The sequence below is a fragment of the Callorhinus ursinus genome, unplaced genomic scaffold, assembly GCF_003265705.2.
Source record: "Callorhinus ursinus isolate GAN/ISIS: 27379988/994484 unplaced genomic scaffold, GSC_fseal_2.0 scaffold57, whole genome shotgun sequence".
Classification (NCBI taxonomy): domain Eukaryota; kingdom Metazoa; phylum Chordata; class Mammalia; order Carnivora; family Otariidae; genus Callorhinus; species Callorhinus ursinus.
Window position 1 is genome coordinate 8668024 of NW_027397119.1, and position 26835 is coordinate 8694858.

At 47.9% G+C, this 26835-nt stretch overlaps 1 protein-coding gene across 1 annotated transcript; it reads right to left on the reverse strand.

Moving 5' to 3' along the window:
* Positions 1–1464: 1464 nt before the first annotated feature.
* PM20D1 (peptidase M20 domain containing 1) lies at positions 1465–26835 on the reverse strand. The gene is made up of 13 exons (XM_025855304.2): positions 26594–26835; positions 22888–22974; positions 21186–21418; positions 20475–20561; positions 19263–19396; positions 18849–18968; positions 18053–18128; positions 17627–17688; positions 17304–17382; positions 15333–15404; positions 9879–10047; positions 7165–7264; positions 1465–6000 (listed from the first exon to the last, which is right to left on the reverse strand). The coding sequence occupies exons 1-13, from the start codon at positions 26760–26762 to the stop codon at positions 5877–5879; spliced, it is 1512 nt and encodes a 503-aa protein (XP_025711089.1). The 5' UTR covers positions 26763–26835; the 3' UTR covers positions 1465–5876.

Sequence of the window (26835 nt, forward strand, 5' to 3'; positions counted from 1 at the left end):
CTTTTGCCTTTTCCAGAATGTCCTATAGTTGGAAACATACAGAGTGTAGCCTTTTCAGACTGCCTTCTTTTAGTTAGTAATACACATTTAAGCTTCCTCCATGTCTTTTCATGGCTTGATAGCTCGTTTCTTTTAGTGCTGAATACTATTCCATTGTGTGGATGGACCCCAGTTTATCCACTCACCTACTGAAGGACATCTTCCTTGCTTCCGAGCTTTGGCCATTGTGAACAGGTCGTTGTGTAGATAAATGTTTTCAACTCTTTTGGGTAAATACCAAGGAGTGCAATTGGTGGATCATATGGTAAGAGTTTTGTGAGGAACTGTCAAACTGCCCTCCAAAGCTGCCATATTATTCTGTATTCCCCCCAACAATGAAAGAGAGTTTCTGTTGCTCCATATCCTCACCGGCATTTGGTGATGTCAGCGTTCTGGATTTTGGCCATTCTAATAGGTGTGTGGTGATATCTCATTGTTTTAATTTGCATTTCCCTGATGATGTATAATATGGAGCATCTTTTCATATGCTTATTTGCCATCTACATATCTTCTTTGGTGAGGTGTCTGTTAAGGTCCTTTGTTTTATTATTTATTTATTTTTAAAGATTTATTTATTTATTTGACAGAGAGAGAGCACAAGCAGGGTGAGTGCAAGGCAGAGGGAGAGGGAGAAGCAGACTCCCTAATGAGTAGGGAGCCCGATGTGGGACTTGATCCCAGGACCCCAGGATCATGACCTGAGCCTTAGGCAGACGCTTAACCAACTGAGCCACCCAGGCACCCCAGGTCTTTTGTTTTAAACATTTTTTATTTAAATTTAATTAATTAACATATAATGTATTATTCTTTTCAGAGGTACAGGCCTGTGATTCATCAGCCTTGTATAATACCCAGTGCTCATTACATCACATGCCTTCCTTAATGTCCATCACCCAGTTACCCCATCCCCCACCCCCCTCCCCTCCAGTCTGTTAAGGTCTTTGGCCCAATTTTTATTCAGGTTGTTTGTTTTCTTTTTGTTCTGTTTTAAGAGTTTTTTGGTATGTTTTGGATAGCAGTCCCTTATCAAATATGTCTTTTGACATTTTAATTTAAACTTACAAATTGAGTTCTCCTTCCTCAATCAGACCCTCAGATAGTGAGTCTCATTCACTCTCACAGTGTCAATTTATGATGTTAGGTTGATAACTCCCAAATATCTCTGTCTTAGACTTTTCTTCTGAGCTCTAGGCTTGGATGTCTCAGCACTTCCAGCTCATGATATCCAAAATGGAGCTTGTCATCTCCTAGATATCTGCTCCTTCAGTAAATGAAGTCACCTCCCATTTGCTCATGTCAGCCACCTGGAAGTCATTCTTGATGCCTTCCTCTACCCTACCTCCCCACTACCCATCAATCACCATGTGCCATCCATTGACTCCACCTCCTAAATACCTAAAAAAAAATTTTTTTTATTGAGGTAAAATTCACATATAAAAATGAGCCATTTTAAAACATACAATCCATTGGCATTTAGTACACTCACAATGTTGTGCAACCATCAGCTTTATTTAGCTCCAGGACATTTTCATCACCCCAAAAGGAAACCTTTTACCCATTAAACATTTACTCCCCTCTCTCCCAGCTCTACTAGCCTGCTTTCTGTCTCTGTGGATTTCCCTATTGTGGACATTTCATATAAATGGAAACCACGCCATAGGTGACCTTTTGCGTCTAGCTTCTTTCATTCAGCATGATGTTTACAATGTTCCTCCATGTCGTAGTGTGTGTTAGTATTTCATTCCTTTTTATGGCTGAAAAAAAGTTCATAGTATGGATATAACATTTTATTTATCCCATTCATTTGTTAATGGACATTTGGGTTGTTTCTACCTTTTGAATACTATGAATAGTGATGCTATGAGCTATTGTGTACAAACTTTTGTTTGAGTACTTCTTTTCCATTCTTTTGGGTACATATGTAGGAGTGGAATTGCTGGCTCATATGGTAAGTCTACATTTCACTTTTTGAGGAAACAACAAGATAATGAAATCTTAATAGATTTCAAAACCCAGGGGTGGGTCTCCTGGCTGGCTCAGTCGACAGAGCATGCTATTCTTGATCTTGGGGTTGTGCATTCAAGCCCCACGCTGGGTATAGAGATTACTTAAAAACAAAGTCTTAAAAAACAAACAAACAAACAAACAAACAAAACCCAGGGCGCCTGGCTTGCGCAGTCGGTGGAGAGTGTGACTCTTGGTTTTGGCTCAGGCCCTGATCTCAGGGTGGCGGGTTGGAGCCCTGCTTCTGGCAAAAGGCTTGGCTCGGGGTCTGCTTGAGATTCTCTCTCCCTCTGCCCCTCCCACTCACGCTCTCTCTCTCTCTCAAATAAATAAATTTAAAAACAAAAACAAGGATGTTTCTGCCACTTGGGATTCAGTGCTGGTGCAGAGCACTGAATGTGTGTCACCCCACACACATATTCCTGAGACTAACACAGTTCAGGACCCAGAGAAATACTTCTCTACAGAGCTTGCCCTATGTCTTCAGAAAAAAAAAGAACACCTTGAAGATGGGTAGGTTCTGTCCCTGTGAACTTTTGAGACACAACATGGCTTTGGAGTGCAGGGAGGAACTGAGCTGTCGAAGTGCTTAGCTAAGAGAAAAGAAAATTGACTTGTCAAATCCTTCCTCTTGATAGCATGACTGCAACGGATTCCTGCATGACATGTTCTTTCTCAGCAGTGCTGAGTGTCCATTTTCTTATTCCTCGTTGAGTTCCAATTTCTGGTTCTGGACGTAGTCATGAGCTAGTGTAGTATTTACAACATTGCACATGGTGGCTGAGGAATATCTTTTGGTATTAAACACTTTATATTGTTCTTACACTTTTATATTTGTAGGTTTGGATGTAACATATATGAAGCATGATACTTATCCTTTCTATTGACAGCTACATGGACACTGAACAGTAAAACTGCAAGTAGTTTCCTTTTTATGGAATTATTTATATTTAAATTTTCAAAAAAAATGAATGCAGACTTTGTGTCTTTCTACTATCTCCTCTGGGGGGAGAAGAATATTGGATTCAGAATGGCCAAGTTTTTAGCAACCGGGTTCAACATCAAGGGACTCCAGCCACACTTTACTCCTTTCCTTTCCCAGCCTCTTTGCTTATGACTATTTTGTCTTCCTTCCAACCTCAGGGCCTGAGGTGTGAGTAAGAAGCTTGAGCCAAGTCCCTAATGGGGATGTAGGTTTATTGCAGGATCTTTTTCAAGGTGGATTTGGGGAGTGGTAGATGGATGCAGGTAGGGGTGGAGGAAAGTTCCAGATTCATTGCCCCTTTCTGCCCAGAGTCTTAGAGCTCATGTTGTCCTGGTGGGCCAGCACTCTCGGCCACTCTTTTCAGAAGCCTTCAAGGGCAAAGGGCTGGAAGGTCTGCATTCTTCGAGCCGGGATTTGGAGCTGTTCCTTCTCAAGAACCTCCCTTCCCACTCCAGAGTCTGGAAAGACTATCCTTTCTGGCACTAGAAGAGAGTGGTGAGACCCAGTGGGGACAACGTCCCTGCTCGGTCTTCTCCCAGTTATCCCATGGATTATTAGAGACCCAGCTGTCCCCAAACTCAGAGAAGGGGAAAAAGCTGAACCCAGAAGCTGGGGTGGGCGTGGTAAGGAATGTTGACAGACAGAGGGAGAGGTGTGAATAGAGAGAGGTCAGCCAGGGGAACAGCGAGAGCTTGAGCGAAGAACCAAAGCCAATGGTAAAACAGCCTTTGTCCTTGATATCTCCTTGGATCGAAATGAATGAGCTACACATCAGAGGTTCTGGGGGCAGGCGGTGTGGTGCAGTTGCAAACTTGGACTTGGGGATTTTTGACTGGCATTTGAATTCCGGGGCTGCCCTTTAAGAGCTATGGGATCTCGGGAAGATGACCTCTTTGAGTCTCAGTTTCTTTCCTCTTCAGTACTCTTAGCACAGGCTTTGGACTCAGAGAGACTTTGCCCCCAAAACCTGCATGACCTTGGGCAAATTACTTAGTCTCTGGGTCTTAGTTGCCTCATCTATAAAATAGGAGCACTAACACCTTGGAGCTGTTGTGAGGATTAAGTAAGATTATGGATGGGAAGGAGATTCCATTATTAATTAGGACCATGGAACAATGGTGCATTTGGGGCCAGGTGACATGGGCTTGGATCTGCCCCCAGCTAGGTGTGTAGCCCCTTTGAGGACCAATTCCTTCTCTGTAAGAAGGGGTAATAATACTTTCTTCATGGGGCTCCTGTGGGGCTCCGATGAAATAAATAAGGTGTACGAAAGCACTTTGTACAGCTCTGTACGAAGGTGAAGGATTGTCTGTTCTTTAGCTCACCCTCTAACAAAGGCTGAGTAAGTTCTGAACTGGCCAGAAAAAGGGAGGGTGAGGGAAGGAATGTGAATCTTAGGGGGAGTAGCGAAAAAGCTCAAATAATCCCCACACTGTGTTTCTAACTCTTTCCATTAAGCCTAAGCTCCAAGGAAGAGCTCACGGCCAAGGGCACGGAGGGAGGTAAGGAATTGGGGATATGGGGATATTGTGAGGTGGGAAAAGGAGCCTTCTGCTGTCAAACCCCAGGAAGGCACAAAAGGTCCTTGGTGAGGCAAAAAACAGGGAGTCTCTCAAGTCCCAGCTCCTCTGTGTCTCCCTCTCTGACCCCCACTCCCTTGTGACTCACAAAACTCAGCTCCCAGCCTTGAGCCAAGAAAGGCTGCCTTCCAATGCCCCCTACCTGGCAGCTACTAAGCGGATTCCAATATGCTCAGGGTTGGATTCCAGAGAAAGAGGACTGTGGGGGCTCTGCTGTCCCCTAAGGCAGAGTAGCTTGCCCCTCCTCTGCCCACCACCTGGGGCAGAGCCCCTCAAGTCAGGCTCCTCCTTGCTCCCCCACCCCATACCCGCCACTTCCCTTTGAGAGGCAGGAACTGGGACTTGATGCCAGAGCGCGGCTGGTCCTGGGCCTCACGGCAGGGCAGGATCATGAGTGCGCTTCTCTTGGGAGCTCAGCCTATAGGGTGTGCCAGGGAAATGTTTCCACAGATTAGTGCCTCCTGGGGTGGGACAGCAGCAGCAGGCTGGCAGGGACAGGACAGGGGAGGGAGGAGGGAGCAAAGCCCGGGGAGCCCTTGGGAGGAGCCCAAGGACTGAGGCTTTCTTCTCTGGGCTCCAGCCTCCAGAACCAGGGGGCCTGGGGTTCCTGCAAAGTCCTCTGCCTCAGTTTCACCTCTCAGTGACTGCTTGACGCTACATCGCTCACTTTATTGGACTGGTTGTTGTGGTAATTACGGTAGTATCACAGTTTGACTAAGTTCTGCGCCAGACGTAGAATAAATTGGAGGGATGCAGGGGGAGGGATGCAGGGGCAGGAGAGGAGAGATGAAGGGCCAGCTAAAAAATCCAAGGCAAGGGGGAGAACGAGAAAGGGAGTTACAGCAAAAAGAAATATATCAGTGATGGAGAAGGCAGCCTGGCGAGCATGCCCTAAATTACACGCCTCTAGAAGGTAAAACCTGCTTGAGGTTTTCCAAATCTGCATTTGTCAAGTCAGGCCTTAACAAAGAGCAGTTAAATAACCAGTGTAAGACCAACCAGCCTGGTAACTTCTAAGATCGGGACAAGAAGGCAGTAAATGCTGGTCGGCCGAGGGATGCAGATGCTTGGAGGAAGGAAGAAGCCAGATTCCTGCTGGCCCTGCCCTACCCCTTGGCCTTGATCTTTGGTGACTTCAGGAGCGAGTAAGGCCGGTGGGTGATGGATCACCAAGTGGTTTTGACCCAAAGTTTCATCAACATTAGCTTTCCCCCTTGGGTTGGTCCCGGCTGGGGTCAGGCAGCCCTAATCCAGCTGGCTCCTCGACCTCACAGTTCGTGCTGGTGAGGCGCTGGCTCCTGGTCTGCATCAGCATTCTGGATAAACTCAAAGATGAATTTCACCTGGGTCTCATAGGCTGGGACTGAGATTTTCTCATTGATTCCGTGGATGCTGAGCGAGAGAGATTTTGGGGAAGAGAGGAGAGAACCAACTGCTGTAGCGGAAGTGATATTACAGAGTACCCCCCACCCCACGTCCCCTGAAGCCTTTGACCCTCCAGGGGTAAGAAGTGAGGTTTCATATGACACGGAGGTCGTCTCTCCAGGGTCCAGCCCCATGGCAGAGAACGGTGTGGGGAATATAATAATAATAATAATAATAATAATAATAATAATAATAATAAAATCCTGGGGAGTTCACAGTCATTTCCTGTTCGGGAATCTTATGTGATAATTTCTCCTCTCAGGGGAAATTATCTTCTGAATTCTCTTTCTCTTAGGCCAGAGTCCCCCCTGGCCCCCACATTACTAAGGGCACAAAAGGAGAGAGACTGCCCAGGGTTCCTGTGGGGCCTCTACTTTACCTGGGAACTTCTCATCAGATCTCGTGCCAATGATCTGCCTCCACACAACGCAACACACAACCGAACCACACATGTAACCACAAAGAGGAAATAGTAGCAACCTGCTGCCCCAGTTAACAAACAAAACCCATGAAGCATGTTCTTATGCTCATATTCAAATGTTTTCATTCTATTGGCCTCTGACTTTTGGTGGGGAAATCAGGTCTGGGTATGCTAAGGAACAGAAAGATAAATGGAATGCAATACCCCCCACCTCACACACACCCCAGGGCTAAAAATTTGCTGAAGAACCCACCCATAAAGTAGTAATTCACACATAGTAGTTAAAATTGGTGATCATGTCTTAGATTCCTATAGTGTGTTTTCTTCTGAGAATTCAAAGCATGTGTCTGCCTTTGACCACATAGAGGTCTGGACTTCACTGAGTAGTAATCGAGAAGTCTAGAGAGGTAAAGTACTCTTCCAAAGGGGGGGGGTCACACCCAAGGGTCCTACTTCTACCAGGTTCTTTCCAATCATCTGATTATCTCCATCCCAGAAAAGTAGTGGCCAATTCCCATACACTCCGGGGAGTAGCAAGACTCTAAGACAATGAGGAAAGTTGGCCAGTTGGGCTCAATAACGTCTTCATTTTAGTTTGTGCAAACCTTGGCTTTCCCGCATTCTGTGGACTGGCAGGAGAATGGGGTGGGAATGGGTCAGATGTATCTCCTCCTTCACCCTTGCTGTTCAGATCTGTTCCACTCACTCACCTACGGAAGCTCTGAGGATGCAGGTAGAGGGGGTTGAACCGGTAGATGCTGGTGGTGAGGTTTGTATAATGTCTGCTGTCTGTGTTGCCAATACAAATGCCTAGACAGGGAAAATCAAGAGGAACGGGGCTTTATGGGAGACACCAAGCCAAGGTAGTGGTGGGAGGTGGGCTGACTGGAAAGGTAGGACCTCTGGGTCAATAAGAATGTCACCTGGGCCCTCTTGGGAGCCTGCAGCTATCAATTTTTGTCCTTCAAGCTACCCATTCTCAAAACCTCACTAAAACATCATTTCAACCAGAAGCATGGAATCTCCTCCCCAGGACATTAGTGAGTTATCCCTTGAATGGTCCAGACTGAAGTGTCCTCTCTTCATGATGACCAGGGGGGCCAACACCTTCATTTTATACCCTTAGCTGGGCTATTTCAGAAACTGAGCTCTCCAGAAATCTAGATATCAGTTCTTTATTGCTTTAGCTCTCCTTATATCACCCTAGCTCAGAAATGAATACCCTCCAGAGAGCTTTACTGCTATAAAGTGCAGTCCTCTTAAAGTAGAACATAATTTCCTGTTATTCTCATCTTCTGAAGGATGACTTTGTCTTCCAAGAGTCAAACTTCAGGTTAAGAAAGTCCCAGGATAGTCTCAGTGTCTTGCTCCCTTGAAGGTAGTAGCAGCTCACTCCACGCTCCAGCTAGGGCTGGGACTTGTCCCCAGTGGGAGTGTTCTCTGAGAAAAGACCCTCTGAAGCACCAATTAAAGAATGATGGGATGATTTCAGATGTTAATTTGTGTTTTGTTCCATTTTCCACTCCTGGTTTCAAATGGGTAACTAGGCCCTTCAAACTCCTTGCTTTGGGGATTTCTACCAGTTGATGTCTGCCTATCTTTTTCTGTAAAGGCCTAACCTTGTTAATGAGATTATGGTGGTTGACCCAGAGGGAGAGGGTAGCTCAGGGAGTCTTTGAAGGCCAAGAAAGAAGAATCGGGCACTAAGAAGGCCAGGGTAGTGGAGACCCAGGCCCTTGCTCTGTGGCAGGAGTTTGAGGAGGTGGCAGACCTCAGAGGGGACGGCTGCCTGGTATGCTCAGGGAGTTGGGGTCTTAGGTTCAGAGTCAAACAGGCCAGGAAATCAGAGGAAATCTCCAACCTGAAGTGACTTTCTAGCTAGGCCATGGATGTCCAAGGTAACTGCAAGGACCGATGACCACTGGGCAAGGGACTCCCATGCTACGTTGCTACCAAAGACCTTGAGGGCCTGATTCAAAATGAGGGTGGTGGTGAGGGTGCTTGGAGGCCTCAACAGTTCCTGAGGTTGAATTTCCTGAGGAGTGGGGCTTACAAGCCAGATTTAAGTTGATTAAAAAACAAGGCTGCCCTTTTCACACCTGAGTTTGTGGGTACAGAGCATCACTGTATTCTCCTTAAGGGCCCATTCCTAGCACAGAGGCGGGTCCGAAGTATGCACTTAGAAAATGAGGGAATCCGGGGCACCTGGGTGGCTCAGCCAGCTAAGTGTCCAACTCTCGACTCTTGCTTTTATTCAGGTCATGATCTCAGGGTCCTGAGATCAAGCCCCACCTTAGGCTCCATGCTCAGCACAAAGTCTGCTTGTCCCTCTCTCTCCTCCTGCTTGCTCTTGCTCTCACTCTCTCTCTCTCTCAAATAAATAAACAAAATCTTAAAAAAAAGAAAAAGCAAATGAGGGAATCCATGATTAAACCTAGATTTTGAAAAACCTGGTCTTAGAATTAGAGCATCTCCTCCTCACATCATGGACCAGAGATCCTCACACTGTAGTCAGCCATCACCTGGTCTCAGAATCCCCTGGGGGATTTGTTAAAAAGGCAGATTCCAGGGTCCTCTCCAGATTTGGTTAGCCTGAGTCTTTGGGGGTGGGTCCAGGTAATCTGCATTTTTTTTAAAGATTTTTATTTATTTATTTGAGAGAGAGAGAATGAGAGATAGAGAGCACGAGAGGGAAGAGGGTCAGAGGGAGAAGCAGACTCCCCACTGAGCAGGGAGCCCGATGCGGGACTCGATCCCGGGACTCCAGGATCATGACCTGAGCCGAAGGCAGTCGCTTAACCAACTGAGCCACCCAGGCGCCCCAGGTAATCTGCATTTTAATAAGTTCCCTAGGTAATCCCCTTCCACTCTTAAATTGGAGAACCACTGTCTCCCCAGCATAGGTTTGGAAGGTAGGCTGGAAGACTAGGGAAGGGGCACAGAGGCACTGCTGCTGGGACTGGTCTGGGCTGGGAGAGAGGAAGGGGGTTCATGCCAAAGGTATAGGTGGGGAGGCATTTCTGAGCTCTGTTGCTGAGCTATTATCCTAGGATAGATCAGAACCAGCCTTGGAGAAACTTGGCCCCTCCTGTGGCTCCTCCAGAGGAGTGTGTGTGTGTGTGTGCGCGTGTGTGCGTCTGGTGGGGGGTCTGGGCTGGGCTGATCCTGTCTTCCATGCCAGAGCGGCTGGCCTAGGTTAAGCTAGGACCCAGGCAGGACTGACCTAATTTATTGTTTCTGCTCTTTTCCTGTTTGCTTTCTGACTTCCACTCCAAGGGGAAAATACAGTTCTAGTCTCATCACGAGGGGAAGCAGCCAGATGTTTCCAGGCTGAACAGCTGGGGTGGAGGTGGGGCAGGAGACATTAGAGAGGAAATAGTTCCAGCCCCCACCTACCTCCAGCCACAGCTGATGAAGTCATTACCTGGGACAACAGTGCTGACTTCCGGGAAGATGGACTGTATGGTCTGGCGGAGCAGCTGGTAGCCCAAGGCCTGATGATCGGAGGGGCTGACAGGGAGGGGGTCAAAGGCAGTCAACACGTGGAACTGGATCCGGTTGTCAGTCACAATGTTCTTGACGAGGTCTAGGACCTTGAGGGAGCAAACAGAGGGAGTTTGAGTTCTTACTATCTGCTATCCAAGTACCATATGAATTGAAATAGCCCTGATTCCTCTCCAGCAAGACAGTGCCTTGGAGTTTACAGGGGAGCTCATTTTTTGCACTGGGACCTCAATTTCATTTTTTTTTTAAAGATTTTATTTATTTATTTGAGAGAGAGAATGAGATAGAGAGAGAGCACAAGAGGGAAGAGGGTCAGAGGGAGAAGCAGACTCCCTGCTGAGCAGGAAGCCCGATGTGGGACTCGATCCCGGGACTCCAGGATCATGACCTGAGCTGAAGGCAGTCGCTTAACCAACTGAGCCACCCAGGCGCCCTGGGACCTCAATTTCAGCTGACTGGCTGTAGGAGATGGAAGAGTTGGGTTTTCCTGGTAAGCAATCTACAGCGTGGTAGACTGAGGTTAAATGTTCAGGAGGCTTGCCTTACAGCCACGAGGCAGGCAGGGAATTGGAAAATCAGGAAATCGTGTGTCCTTCCTCTTAGGCTGTGAGTCATGGGCCGGGTGGAATGTAGAAGACACGGCAGAAAGGGGAACACGACCATCTTGAGGCAGGGTGACAGATGTGATGACCTCACTTCAACATGGGAGTGTCAGACAGTTGAGGAAAGGGTCACACACTTTTCTTCTGGGCATCCCTGCTTCCTGTTTGTAACCAACTGCACTGGAGCCAGGAAGATGAGCTCAACACAGACAAAAAGTCAAGAGTTGGGGGACTGGTATTCAAGTTTTCTCTTTGCCTCCTTTCCTCAGGAAGGAACCTGAGGAAGCTCCTAGAAAATTCAGTCTGAAACAACTAGAGCTGAATCCAGCACAAGTCCTGGTCCCAGGCAGGACGTAGACCAGACCCTGAGGATCAGGTCACATGGAGACATGTGGGAATGGACCAGGAGGCTGGCTTAGGGGGGCCCCCCAGCCCACCCCGCCACCCAGGGAAAGCCCCAGTACCAGTCTCAGCCCATCTGATCAGCAGTTGCTTTGGAACTGCCTTTGCCCTAGAGGGGTGTCCCACAGCTGAGGCTTTGTGTGCATGCCCTTCTCCTGCTCACTGTGTCTTCTCCATCCATTTCATGTCCTTCCTTCAAATTCTGGCTCAAAATCCACACCACTGAGGAATCCATCTTAATGAACACCGTCCCCTTTGGGGCCGGGCTCTACACCACCTCAGTCTGTATGTGCTTTGGAGGCACATCCCTGTGAAGTCAAAGACCAGGTTCAGATACCCAGCCCAGTGACACTAACTGTATAATCCTGGACCAAGTTACTTCATGAGCCAACTCCCTCTATTTTTATTGGTTCATATCTTTTAAATTTCTTGTATCCAGCATCCATTGCATGCCTTTTATGTTCCCGGTCCTAAAAACACAGAAATAAGGTAGCCCCTCCTCTTGCATCAGGACCTGGCCTAAGAGTTAGTGGGAAATCTGAGCTCTTGTGGCCTCTCACAGAGGGTGGGGTCCCATCTGTGTACCTCTTCAGTTTCTGGAGGCAGGAATGTTCAAGTAATTTGGCACAGGGGTCAGCAGGCATAGTCCCAACCCACCTTATAGGGGATGACTGGGAACCTCCCAGTTGGTTGAAGGTAACTCAAGACTATGTACTAATTCATGTGTTAGAGGATTTAGAACAGAAGTGCTGGAGTGAAAATAAGCTCTGATAAGTGAGTTGTCCACCCCCACCCCCAACTAACCCAACAGCAGGGAATTTGGTTTGGCTCAGTGGTGGTTTCTAAGCCAGAAATAGGACCCTCATTCCTTTCCAGACTCAGCTCCTCGCATGCTTCTAGGGGACACTGTCATGAAAAGGGGTACTCTTGAGATAATGCCCCCCCATACAGGTGAGGAGGAGGGACTCATGAACAGTAAGAGGGACCTCAAAGGTTACTTTAGCGCACATCAGTCTCTCATTGCTCTGAGTTTCTATGGCCCTTACGGTGCATTCTCATAATGTTATGTTTTCCCTCTATTTTATGTGTAGATATGTTTTCCCTGGAGTGAATGATACATTTTGTTGAAGGCAAGGACAAGGGATACCAAAAACATTGGTAAGGACTTTAGAGGTAGAATTAGCAAGTCCAGCCTCCATCCCGTCTTAGGGCAAGGCCTCTCTGAGGGAGAGGGGGATAACACCCACGGAAGACTGTCATCCAGCCTGTGCTCAAATGCTTCCGTGGCAGAAGGCTCACCATCACGTGGTATCATCCATTCTGCCTTTGAGCAACTTGGTTATGAATGTTTTCTTTAGAAGGATCTGAGATATGGCTTCCTGTAGCATCTCACCCCTCTCCCTTTTTTATTTTACGTACTTTATATCCTCCACGGGATACAGTATATACCAGGCAGATCAGTGGCATTTCATCTCTGTTGAAATTAGAGGCCTGTGTCCTTGCTGCCTGGAAGCCGTGACTGTTCTATGTCAGGTCCCAGGGTAAATGTCACCTCAGAGGACTGACTCTCTGTTCCCATGCCCATCCTACAGTCACTTTGTGACACAACATCCTATGATTTTCTTTATGGTACTTGCCTCTTAAAAAATCAACTTGGTCATGTATTTGATCACTTGCTTATTGCTGTCCCTTCCCCACTAGAACATCAGTGCCATCGGGATGGGAGTCTTGGCTGTCTGGCTCACCATTCTCCCAAGTGCTTAGGAGAATGTCTAGCCCATAGTAGCCACTCAGTAAACACTGGGTGAAGCAATGAATGAAGAAAGGAAGGAATCTTCTGTACCTCACTCCAGAGAGGTGCCCATCATTCACCCCTTGAGAAGCTCATTACCCCCCAAGGCGCCATATTCTCCAACTCTCCTTCAAGTGGGGGCTTCCTGAAACATCTCCCAGTGATCTTATTTTTACTCTTTGAGGCCCATTCAGAACAAACCTTCTACAGGGTAGCCTATGACATTTCTGAAGACTGTTCCTCACACAAAGGTGCTGGAGACTTCTCTACATCCACGACATGGGAGCCACCAGTTAGAGATGGAGGAAGAGGGTTCTGGGAACTGTTCATGCTCCCGCTGGATCAACCCCAAGGCCCTGTACCCTTGGCCTTCAGACCAGCAGTGTCTGAGGATGGAACCCGATGCATGGAAAGGGGGCATGCGGTGAGGGGAGGGACTAGAACAAAAGGGTGCTGCGGGCTTTCAGATGCTGGAGGCTTTCCATTCCTCACTGGGCAGGCGGGCAGGATGGGCCCAGGGATTCCAGGGATTTCATGAGATAGACTGGGAAGGAAGGCCACTCTGGTGGGGGACCAGAGAGGAGGGAAGAGTGCCAGAAGCTGGGGAGATGAAAGCCCCAGCTGGTGGAAAACAGCCCTTGGAAAGGGCATGGAGTTGGAATGAGGCTGGAAAAAAACTGGTAGAAAGAGGTTCAATGGGGGGAATTCAGTGATTTCCTGGCCCCGCGATTCTCCAGGGAGAGGACAAAGGTTGGCACTCGATGAAAAGCAGCAGAGCCCAGGACTCACACCGGTCCCAGCTTCCCCTGAATGCTGGGTGACGCCAGGCTGGCCATCAATCCATCCCCCCACCCCCTGCAGTGAGGGGTGTGCCTCCCACCCTGTGTGAGGACAAACAAAACCCTCCAGGGGGAAGAACTTAGGGAGAAAGGACCACAGAAGTCTAAGTGTGGCTGACCCTTGAGGATCTGCACCAGAGACTCAGGGAACACCACCTGCCCCTAACCCTGCTTAATTCTGGAACGTACTAGTCATTCCGTAGTTGTTGGGTTGCCTCTTGAGATCATTTTTTGAAGGATTAGATTTGCCTTTTGAACTCTTTTTTAGCTCAACCTGCTGTTTAAATAAGCTAGCCTTTCCTGCAGATGCCAAACATTCTGCACAATGGCCACTCAAGCCTGTATCTTTCGGCTCACATGTCACTTCCCCGGGGAAGTCTTGCCTGACCCTACACGAGGTCTGGTTCCCTGTTATGTCTTCCACTGGCACCTGGTCCCTCTCCGTCATCACAGCTTGCAATTACGCACTGATTTTGATCATTTTAAAAATTGATGTTTGTAGCAGGCCACTGCCAGGCTGTCCTCGATCCTCTTTACTTCTAATTTTATACATCCTTCCTGTGGGATTTTATTGACTCTAGAGGTTTCATTTATGTTAATAACACTCCAGCCTGTATCTCTAGTTCATTCTCTCTCCAGACCCGAGGTATTTATAATTGCCTATTTATAATGTATAAGCGTCACAAACTTCTCAACCATTATACTTCTCTGTGAACATGCTCTACTTCCTGAACTCTCCATCTTGGTTAAAGGCTTCAGCCCCTGGCCAACTATGCAGGTTAAAACCCTTGGAGCCGTCCCCCGCCTTTCTGTCTCCCCTTACCCATGACACACGACATTCTGCTGAACCCATGTCTCCCACCCTGGCAGGTGCCTTCTCCGCCCCATCACCTCCGCTCGGTCCGCTGCCTGAGAGGCTATCACAGCTTCCCAACTGTCTTTTCCTACGTTGGCACCTCCTCTGTATTGCCACCAGCACTGTCTCCCCCCGAAGCACATCTGAGGACATCACCACCCCGTTCGAAGACCTCTCACGGTTCCCTCTGTCCACAGCACACAAGGCCCTGAGCCCCATGCTCCACTCCATTTTCACCGCCTGCCACTTCCGCCCGGTCTCTCCTCCTCTTTAGCCTTACTTCACTTTAGCCTGACTCTGAATGCCTGGCTTCTAGCAAAGTCCTGTTTGTCCTTTACATCGCAGCTCAAATTTCTAGTGGTCAGAAAGCACTTTCTGGATCCTCAGAGGCAGTGACAATCCCTTTCTCTGCACTGGTCCTTTGGCAGTTTGTTCATCCTGAATCGTTTTGATTGTGGTCTGAGGGTATGGTGGTTCTGGAGCTAGACTGTTAGATGTGTCATCTTGGGCATGTCACTTCCCTGCTTTTTTGATCTGTGCCTCAGTTTCCCTGTTAAATAAGGATGATCATAGGGTGGTCGTGGGCATCAAACGAGCATGCATATACCTTAGAACAGTGCCACACACCAAGCGAGCCTGTGGGATGTGGCTGCTACTATTATTATCATTTATCAGACTCAAAGTTCCCATGAACCAGAAGTCTCCTATCCTAGCCAGCTTCCTAGAAACCCCCGAAGAAGGTTGAACAAATGCTGTTGAATGAACCAACCAATGCTGGTTGAAAAATGGTGGCTGGCCAGCCCTGGGATGGCAGCTACACCCAGATCCTGAGCATCACACATCCCTGATACTGAACCTGTGGTTGGGAACGGAAGTCACGCACCTCCTGGACAGTCTGCGCAGGGTGAATCCGGATGTTGATTATGGCCTGGGCCACTGGCGGGATGACATTCACCTGGAGAGAGAACCACAAACCCTGGCCTGAGCCACATGTGCTCCCCGCCCCGGGAAAGGCCGGGAAAAGGCCAACCACCACCAGTAGAGAAAGAGGAAGCCAATTTGATTGAAAGGTGCAGGGCTCCATTTTCAGTGGGCCCCTTGTCTTCCCGCGGCCCTTGACAGGTGGTTATGTTCAGAGCTAGAGGAGGTGTCTCTGCCCTAGGCCAGACTTCCATGCTTCTTGGTCATGGACAGGGTCAGAGAGAGCTGCTCAGAGTGAGACTGATTTCTCCGGGACCACACAGACCTCTCTCTCCTGACCCCGTGCAGTGTCCCGGGCGGTCTTCCATGTGCGCTCTCTTCCCGGGGCACCCAGGCCATCCCTGCTGCCGTTAGTGCTCACTCAGGACAGGGCACCCCGAGCCGCTGCAGGCCCCCATCACGCTGTGCTTGATCCCCGAAGGGGGCGAGGATAGTGGTTTCCCACGTCTAATTGCAAAATTTGACTCCGTTCTCTGCCCGCCCAGGAAGAACCCAAGACTAACTGGAGAGTTAGGCTCTGAGTGGATTTTTTTCCTCAGAAGCCATGAGAGAACAGACTCCCTGACTCTGACTCTTTCTTTGAGCTGGTTTGGTGCAAAAAAGCACCAGAGCAGGGGCAGGAGGGCTGGGCTGTTACAAATTAGCTGTGGGATTTTGCATAATTATAACCTGTTTGTGCCTCTGTTTCCTGACTGGCAATTGGGGCGATGGTACCAGGAGGGCTGTGAGCAGGATCAAATGGAGTGACAAATGTGACAGTATTCTGGACAGATAAAATGGCATTCACATGCAAGGACATGGTATTCTTATTTCGGGGAACATTCTAGGCAGCTGGTGAAGACAGCTCGGGTCCCGCGGACACACTAGACACTCCCGTCAGTGATGCTGGGAGTTAACTGAGGTGCCATTCATTGTACTCAACCTGGGCTCCAAGTGGCCAGAGCTCCACAAGGCCACCCAGGAAGCTAGGTGCATGGCGCTCCCTAAAGCCGTGCTGGTGGTACTGGTAGTCACTGGACTGGGCTCGCTTCTCTCAAGATTTCAGAAAGGCCTAGGCCCAGGCTACCCAGGGTGGCTGTGGCTTGTTCCTTTAAACAGAGATGCCCCTTCATGACCAATCCAACCGGAAGTAGACCAATTTGCCAAAAAGTAGTTCTTGGAAAAGAAAAATCTATCAAAGTAATAATTCACTCAAAATTTATTTCTACAAGTGAACTTCATATAGAATTGGTGTCTGTTCAGATTACCCAGTATTTAATGTGTTTTGGGAAATGACTAATATATGCCTTTAGGTGTTGTATGTATCACAAATGTTATTATAGACTTTATAAATGGTGGGTGAGTTTCTCTCTTTGGACTCAGGGTAGCATGAGGGGAAAATACATTAATCATTCATTAAATTTGTTAGGTGGATCAATCTTCCAAAGTATGGTGAAGAATAACCAAAAGATCCTTGATGGTAGAGAAGTTAGAACCTTTAGTGTACCTGACCAAATGCTAGGTAAATATTTAACATGTTGAATGAGTATTGTTCAGAAAAATTAACTCCCAAATAACTCCCCTTCATACCAGTATCAGGATTGTTTTTTGTGAAGGGGTACAGACCCAAGAAAACTGAGAGGGGCCATGGATACCCCCTAAAATACACAAATATAAAATCTGGCCAGCAATTTCAGAGGGTTTGTAGACCTCAGTTAGAACACTTGCTCTTGAGGATTACCCAACTGGTATCACTGAACAGTTCAGCACTGGGCCTTCCTATTATTCAAATTGAATTCAGAGAAGGAAGAAGGGGCTGGGAGATAAAGCCAAAGGATGGAGAGGTGGGTGGACAGTGAGGCAAAGGTGTAGGGGAGGATCCACGAGATGTTACCTTGACTCCTGCATTGAACATGGTGAGTGCTGTGGTGGTCCTGACCAGCGCATTGGTTATGTAATTCCTCTCCATTAACCTAAAGCAAAAGGATGAAGGTCAGACATTAGGAAGAACTGTCCAACGTGGAGAAAGAACGGGTTGGAAGGTCACCCACTTTCCTGAATCTTGGAGATCTTTGAGACTAGGAGGGACATCCTATACATGAATTAGAGGTAGCATCTGGTGGCAAAGGGATGATTAGTAAGGCCCAGTTAAGCCAAGGAGAGGGGACTGGGTAGGTTTGGGTTGGAGGATGAGAAGAAGGAAAGGTAAAACTTTACCTGCTTACAAGGGGCCCAAATAGCCACAGGTTGCTCAAGATAATATTGGCAGGGAAGGGGAACTGAAAGGCAAAGAATGAGATCAGCCGGATTTCGGAGCGGTCAGCATAACAGGGTCACCGTACCCGAGGCCTGGGTCTCTCCCTGCTTTAGATCTGCCTTGAGGGCCCTCAGTGGTAGCCTTGAGTGAGGACGAGAGCTCCCAAAGGGTGCCTGGTGTGTCAGGTCTTAGGGTCTCAGAGAAGCACCAATACCCCTGGGAAGAAGTCAGATCCTTGCGTCTCGGCTCAGCCTCTGGCTGAAAATAGGTGAGCATGTGCATGGCACGGGTCAGCAGTGGGCCCCTCTACTACTCTGGAAGCTACTTTTCTGCCACCCTTTCTTCCTCTGCCACAGACGACCGGTATGGGAGACGCCTTTTCCCACCTCATGTGCCAGTTCCTGCAACGTCATTTTCAATGGGCCGCTTCCAAACATGTTCGGCATTGGTGTCTGCTCCAGGCTGGAAGAGAAATGGAGTTCTCAAGACTTCCCCAACCCCTGTTAAAGATCAGCGATCTGAAGGGAAGAAGGAGGAAGACAGAATTTTTCAACAGGTCTGGTCAGGAGGTGTCCCATTCAACTTCTATCATCTCCACCGATCCACCCGTTTGGAGACCTCAACGCACAAGCGGGACCACTTCTAGTCCATCGGCAGAAGCTGTCCCTGTCTACCAAGTCCAAGCAGGTAACCCGACTCTCATGTCACTTACCACACTGTAGGAGAATTATCAGTCTCTGTGGCTAACTGTGAGTTCCTGGAGGAAAGGGACTGTCTGTTTCTTTCCACTGCTGTATGCCGACCCCTGGCACAAAGCCTTAAGCATTGGTACTCAGTTACGTATTTAACTGAATTAATATACTTCTTCTTTCCACTTTGCTAAGAAAAGCCAGCTGGAGGGAAGCTTTGCCGTGACAGACCCTTCTGTGCTCACCCACAGCCTGCAGCCCTTATGTCCTCATCTAGCTTTTATGGGTCAGCTCTTGCTTGCAATATGGGTAGATCCTTCTCTGACCTCTCATCCCTGCCTGGGTACTGGTGGCTCTGTCCTCCCCGCAGCCCCCATCATGGTGTCTCAGTTCAGCTTCAGGGCAGGAAGCTTAGCCCCTTCAGACTCAAAGTGGGAAAGTACCAGGTCTTCCATCCCGAGTCTGGCAAGGGAGTGGGGCCCGTGTTGCTTACCGGCTGATGGCGGCTGCGAGGACGCCGATGCTTGTCTCCTTTGGGGGAGCTGAGGAGTGGCCTGGAGTCATGTTTACTTGCAGCCTGAGGTTAATTGAACCCTTCTCTGAGACTGCAATCCTGTAGGAGAGGATCAGAGAGGGCCCTCATGACTTCCTCCCACCTTGAATTTTCCCAAGGACCCAGAGGTCTGCCTGCACAGTGGTCTGGTGGTCTAGGAGATTGGCTTCATGCTGCTTAAAAAAAATTGACACTAGAGGAGAAAGGGAAGGGGGAGCCCAAACCTGGTTGACATTCAGGGCCAGGGGAGTAAAATAAAGAGTTGCCTCAGTATGGCTTACAGACACCATGTTGGGGTCATCTGTCATGGGGTGAGAACACCTTCCAAGGTAGAGGGTGGGGTACTTTACTCACATGGCAAAGGGCTTCTTGAGGTGGGGAATGAAACCATCCAAGATGAAGTTACCCTCGTCCACAATGAAGGCTAGCTTGGTACCCCTTGCCTGCAGCAGGGCTGAGATCTTCTGAGCCCCATTCTGCCCTGACACCTGCAGACATTAAACCCATGGCCACAGTCCTTCTCAGCCAGACCTCCAATAGCGAATGGAGACCCATTCAACATAGCTGGGGGCCCCAGAAATTCCCTGCCCAGCCTCCTTCCTGGGGGGGGGGAGGTGGGGAGGGCAAGGGGCCTAGACAATCCTGCTTCACAGGACCCTGGAATGTCACAGCTGGAGAGCTAAACTCATTTTACAGATGAAGAGATTGGGACCCATAAAATGAAATGACTGGCCCAGGGTCAAAGTAGGTGACATCACTGGAAATAAAACACTGATTCCTTGCTCCCTGTTGGTTCTCTTTCTATCACACCCATATTTCTCAAAGTGTCATTGATGGAACACCTACCTGCTTCAGATATTACCAGGGAGTTTGTTAAAAAATTCAGATCTATGCCTATCACTAAATGAAAGAAGCTGATCTGAAAAGGTTATATACTGGATGAGTCCACCTATATGATATTCTGGAAAAGGCAAAACTATGGAGACAGTAAAAAAAGAATCCATGGTTTCTAGGGGTTGGGGGAGGGAGAGAGGGATGAATAGGTGGAGCACAGAGGCTTTTTAGGGCAGTGAAACTACTGTGTGAAACTATAATGGTGGACCCATGTCACTATACAATTGACCAAGCCCATAGAATGGATGCCAAGAGTAAACCCTAATGTAAACTAGGGATTTGGGTAATTATGATGTATCAATGTAGGTTCATCAGTTATAACAAATACCCACTGCAGGGGATGCTGATAATGGGGAAGGCTGTGCATGTGTGGTGTGGGTGTAAGGGAAGTCTCTACACCTTCTCAATTTTGCTGTGAACCTGAAACTGCTCTAAAAAATAAAAACTTTTAAAAAAACGAATTCAAATCTATGGCACAGGGTCCGGGAATCTGCATTTTGGTCCAGGGCCTTAGATAGTTCTGGTACATAGATACCCAAGAGTTGGCAACCCCCCACACCATATTCTGGAGACCCTGCAGCTAGGGAGCAAACTGGGCTAGAGTGAAACTACCCTCCCCCTTGCCCCCAAACAGAGGTCCTAGAGATGGTTTATAGGGGGAGGAGGCTCTACCTCTTCATCGTGGCCCAGAGCAATAAAGAAAGATCTTCGGGGGATGTAGTTTCTGTTCAGCAGGAGCTCCAGGGCCTGCAGGATTGCCTGGGGGAAGAAGCAAAAGGGAAGAGGGAGAATCAGGGCATCGGTGACATTCAGCTGCCTGCATCAGGGCTGGTGGGGCTAGCATCGGACACTCTATTTATTTTTTTTAAAGATTTTATTTATTTATTTGACAGAGAGAGAGACAGTGAGAGCAGGAACACAAGCAGGCGGAGTGGGAGAGGGAGAAGCAGGCTTCCCGCGGAGCAGGGAGCCCGATGCAGGCTCGATCCCAGGACCCCGGGATCATGACCTGAGCCGAAGGCAGACACTTAACAACTGAGCCACCCAGGAGGCCCCGACACTCTTTTTAAAGAGAACAAATTCAAGTGGCCCCGGGGGATGGGAGGTGAGGAAGCTTAGCCCTTTACCAGCTGGAGAAAAGCATAAATGGATCAGTGCAGAGCTGAAAGGGTCTCTGGAGATCATCTACTCTAGTCCTTGTTTCACAGCTGAGAAATCAAGACCCAGAAAAGGACAGTGACCAAGTGCTGGCTGGAACCCAGGGTTCCTGGAGCCAAAGTTCTTTCTACCATAACCTCCCGGCTCCCGGGGGGTCAACTGAGCATCCTCATCCTGGGTGACTCTTCAGGGCCCCCGGGGCAGAGGGAACAAAGCATTTCAGACCATCAGAGAGTTCTTGTTGTCCAGTGTGCCTCGGCCGTGGATGAAGCCATCACGCTCCAAGCCAGAGAACGGGGGCACCTCCCAGCCTCCGTCAGAGGCGGGTACCACGTCACTGTGCGCCATCAGCATGTAGGGCTGCAAGCCCGGGTCTGAGCCTCGGACGGTGAGCAGGTGGCTGTAGTCTCCTATGACTTCATGCCGGATAAAGCTGGTTTTAAAAACTGTTGGAAAGACTAGGGACAAAGGGATGAAAAGCAGGGAGAGAGAAAGCCAGATTTAAACAATTTCCTTTGGTTTTCCTACCATGTAATAGAAAATGCCTACCCCCGTCCCCCCTTTTTGAAAACATGCAGCGTCCTGTAGGAAGCCTTCTGGAACAAAGGCAGTGTGATTCCTGATTTGCCTGGACAATCTCTAAAATTCCTCTTCCTCATATTTGAATGTGCTACTACTATGTAATAATGGGCACATCAAGATTCCATCATGGTGCCAGCTGATAGGATCAAGATCTGGCTTGGTCTGACCTGTAATAAGTTATCACTAGTATAACGCTACCAGGCTATACCAGTGAGGGGTGTGTTATAAATATAGTAGTCCCCAATAGCCAAATTACTTGGGACCAAACATGACCCTTATATTAAAAAAAGAGAGAGAGAGAGAGAGAGAGAAAGATCTTTTTTTACTTGAAAAATAATATAAAATAATATTCCTACTGTGTGTGTCATATGGAGAGAAGATTGCTCTGTCTAGCACAAGGCCACACTTCTGCGTGCAGGTGTGGATGTTCTCAGAGTCACTCAGGTTACAGACAGTGTTAGAGAGGGGGGCTACTTGCTGTACCTAGGTCAGCTCCTCCCAGCCCTGACAACTTTGGAGGGGGTGTTTTTTTTCTTTGATTTAGGAAGAGGGCTCACTAGTCTCCATGAGCTTTTCATATGGGGACTAGTCCCAAGTCTCCTTTTTCTTCTTGACCCAACCCTTCTTCAGTTCACGTGGGGATGAGGGGCTGATATGGCAGCTCATAGTTGCTGATGGCCTCGAAGCTCAGAAACGGGTCAGTAAAGAATCTGGGGAAAGGCCTGGGTGGGTGGAGTGTGTACATAGGTGTGTAGGTGTGTGTATGGAGGTAGTTGGGAGGAGCACGGGGTATAGTTCTGGAAACTTGCACAGGAAGAAGGAATTCCTAGTTGTACCTTTTTTTTTCTTTTTAAATTTGAGTATAGTTGACACAAATGTTCCCTTAGTTTTCGGTATACAACTTACTGATTTGACAGGTTTATATATTATGCTGTGTTCACCACATGCGTAGCTACCATCTGTCCTGATACATGGCTATTAGAATATCACTGACAATATTCCTTATGCTGTGCCTTTTATTTCCTTTCCTCATCCTACCTTTTTATTATATCTTATTTACTGACTGTTACGTATTTAGGGCAAAGATCAGGAGAGTTCAAACTCCAACCTAACAGCTATGTGCTTTAGTTTTTCAAAGGTCCAATAAATCTAGTCTCTACTCTGCCTCCATTCTGACTCCTGGGGCGCTTCTATTCCTTCCCACTGTGTGTAAACTCAAAATAGGCCCACAGCAATTTGACTGTCCTCTGGTCAGTAACAAAAGCTTCTTCATCTCCCTGTAAAAGAACTGTGTCTGCAGGGCTATGCTCCCCCCGCCCCCGCCCCGCCCCAGCTTGTGGCTGACCTGTACGAATGTATTCTCCAAACTCGGCCAGGGCTGTTGCATTAATGTCCTCGGGGCTGAAAGACACTGTTGGAATCCGGATGGCACCTGTCAGGGGCGGATAGAGATGTGAGATTACAGATGATATCAACCATTGGTTTTCCCACAGCCCTTTGTGCACAGAGAGTTCTTTCGCATTCAGGATCTTATTGTGGAGGGCAGAACAATCCTCTGAGGTAGGCACTGCTATTTTCTCTAATTTGTAGGTGAGAAAACAAGTTTAGAGGGGTTAAGTGTGCTGCTCAGGACTGTCCTGAAATAAGCAGCAGAACTGGGATTTAAGCCCAGGTCTTTCAGGCTTGTTTAGACTAATATGGTTCTTCTTCTTTTTTAAAAATTTATTTGACAGAGAGAGAGAGAGAGAGAGAGAGAGAGCGAGCACGAGAGGGGGGAGGGGCAGAGGGAGAAGGAGAAGCAGACTCCCTGCAGAGCAGGGAGCCCAATGTGGGGCTCGATCCCAGGACCCCAGGATCATGACCTGAGCCGAAGACAGATGCTTAACTGACTGAGCCACCCAGGTGCCTCTAGACTAATATGGTTCTTAAAATAAAGTCCTATGTTCACGATAGCATTATTTACAATAGTCAGTATACGAAAAACAAACGGAGTGTCCAACAATATATGAATGGATAAAGAGATAGTACATCATTAAACACCAGTGAATTCTGCCAAATTGTTTTCCCAAAAGTTTGGAGCAATTCATGTTCCCACCAGCAGGGCATGTGAGTGCCAGAACCCACCTCCACACGCTGAGAGTTACCCACTTTTTGCAAAGTTTGCCCTGTGGGTGGATAAAAAAATGAAATGCTGTTGGTGTTTGCATTTTCAGTTCCCTGACCTCCAAGGCAGCTGAGCATCTCTTCATATGGCCATTTGCATTTCCTCTGCTGTGAACTGCCAGGCTCAGCCACTCAAGCAAGCTCCTTAATCTTTTTGCCTGTTTATTTTCTTTCTATTGGGCATTAAGACCTACGTCTGGGGCTGTTGTGAGGACCAAATGAGTTAATACTTGTAGTGTGCTCAGAACTGTGCCTAATGTGCTGTTAAGGGCTGAATTAATGCTGGCTTTAAAAGGGTCTATTTGTGGGGCGCGTGGGTGGCTCAGTCGTTGAGCGTCTGCCTTTGGCTCAGGTCATGATCCCGGGGTCTTAGGATTGAGTCCTGCATCGGGCTCCTTGCTGGGCGGGGAGCCTGCTTCTCCCTCCACCTGCCGCTCTCCCTGCTTGTGCTCTTTCTCCTTTCTCTCTCTCTGACAAATAAATAAACCTTTAAAAAAAATAAAATATTCTATTCGCTATATTCATAGTTGCTTGGATTTACCCAGAAGATCTCCAGAAGGATACAAAGGAAGCTAATACAAGTAGCTACCTCTGTATATTTGTGGGGGTGAGAAAGTGGTAGTGGTTGGTGGGGAGTGGGGCCACCAAGGCAGGGTGGGACCAAGACACCCGCCCCGCCCCCCCGCAGACCTCTTTCACTATTTTGGGTTTGGTTTTAACTATGTGAATGTACTACCTATCCAGAAATAAAGGAAACGTTTTTTAATTGGCAAAAAAAGATATGGTTATATATATATATATATATATATACATATATATATACAGAATGGAATATTACTCAGCTACAAAAAGTGAAATCTTGTCATTTGCGACAGCATAGATGGACCTAGAGGGTATTATGCTGACCAAAAAGTCAGACAGAGAAAGACAAATAGCATATGATTTTACTCCTGTGTGGAATCTGAAAGAAAGAAAGAAGCTAAACAAATAAACAAAATAAAACAAACTTATAAATAGAGAGGACAGACTAGTGGTTAATAGAGGAGAAGGGGGTCAACCATGTGTGATGGAGGGTAACTAGACTTGTGGTGGTGATCACTTCTCATTGTATACAGGTGTCAAATTATAAAGTTGTACACCTGAAACTTTTATAATAATAATAAAAAGTTAAAAAAAAAGAAAATAAAGTCCAAGATGGGGGTCGGGTGGGGGGAGGTGGACAGGAGTAGATTTTGGACCCTGACCTTAAGTGGGAAGTGGCTATAAATTGCTTCTAAGCCTCACTCCGCCTATGGAACCATCATCCCTTCGATGAACCAGAGAAGTCCACTATCCTGGGTCCCTACATGAATGAAGCTTTGTGTGCAGAGAGTAGATTTATTCCTCATGGACTGGCTCATCCAGAGTCTCAATGAACTCTTGGCCAGGGCCAGTTTTTGGGCACATGATACCTGGGAAGGGGCGGATTTAGAAGCTCCCAAACAAACTCCTCAGTCCTAAATAATCTCATCTACTTTACCCAGATGTCTCAGTTCCTGAACTACTTTTAGGTTTATCCCTTTGAGCCCTGAACGCTTTACACTTTAAAGAGATCCATTACTATATGCAAACACCTATGGGAGGGGAAATGCAATAAATTATGAGAATATCTGATTAGATATCCCAAACCACAGTGGGAAGAACAAATGCACCTAGGCAGTGCATTTATCAAGGGAGGGCCTCTGCAAGACAAGCTTACCTCTGTCATCAGTTTTGCTAAGGATTGACCCTGCATCACAGCTCACCACATAGATGGGGAAGTCAAGTTTCAAAAAGATGAATCTATAGGAGATAAACTCAAAATCTGAACTGAAATGTTTTGCCTCAAGGCATATGGCTATATATATATAGATAGATATAGATATAGATATAGATATAGACCATATAGCCATGTGGTTATAAGGTCCCTACTTTGGGTTCTTTAAATAAGAAAGCTTTTGCTTTCTTCTGGGTGAAAAGACTCTGGGGTGAGCAGCTGCCTGCTGGCTTTCAGAGAGCTCACTATTTGTGCTGTGCTTTGGGAAAACTCTGCTCTGACTCCAGACCAATCGCTCAGGCACATGTACAATTTATATTCAATCACGGGGGCTAGCACTGGGTCCCTGCATCTGCCTGCACATGTTTATGTAGGCAGTTTCTTTTAATCCATTATTTAATGAAAGGGAAAAGACTAGAAAAGAGCTAAGCCCGGTGGTGGGGAGGATCTCATCCCATAGGATATAGCCCTCAACAGAACCTTTCCTCTTCTCCCGGAAAATGCAGACTGAGAAGGCAAATGAATTCTTAACCTTGGTTTGAGGTCTAGGGGAGAGATGTCTGTTAATTAGGAGAGGAAATTTGTTGGACTCCTTTGGAGCTGGGTGGATCCTACACGGTGGACCTTACAAGCGATAGATGTTATCACCCAGTGCTCACTCCTTGCTGCGGGGTTCCCGGGGAAGCTCATTAAATTTCCCCCCACTGTAGTTTAAGATAATTTAGTCTTAAGATATCACAGAGATTTAAGAGAAGTGAAAACTTTCTAAGGTTAAAAGTACAAACAAAAGCTATTGCAATACTGAGGCAAGGCAGGGGGTAGGCTGGGTGATGACCAAGGCAACGGGGGTGATGGTGGAAGCTAGAGAAGGTTCCCGGAGAGGCAGGGAACACCCGAGTCCCCAGAAGCCAGGTCTGGGGCAAGAGTGGCGTCCCCGAGCCCGGGCACTCGGTGCTGGCACTCGGGCTAGGGCTGGTCTGGGGAGTGTGGTGGGGCTCCAGTTCCAGTAATGGACCCTCTGCGGTGGGAGTGGGGCGGCACGGGTTGGCCCGAGGGGAGAGGGGCATAGCTGGGCGAAGGGGACCAGGCTCACCTTTCAGCGCTTCCTTCATCGCGAAGCGCTCGCCTGGGCTGAACTGAGAAGGGATTTGCGGCGCCCGCTGATGCCCCTGACCCTTCAGGCCCTTCGATCTGGAGATTGTGGAGATACCTAGCAGCAGCACAGCCGCCAGAGCCAGCACGCAGACACACTGCGGAGCCATGCTTCCCTCCGGTCTGCAGCTGGAGTTTGGATCTAAAACTACAAGCTCTTGTTTGTCGTCCTGTCACAGCTCC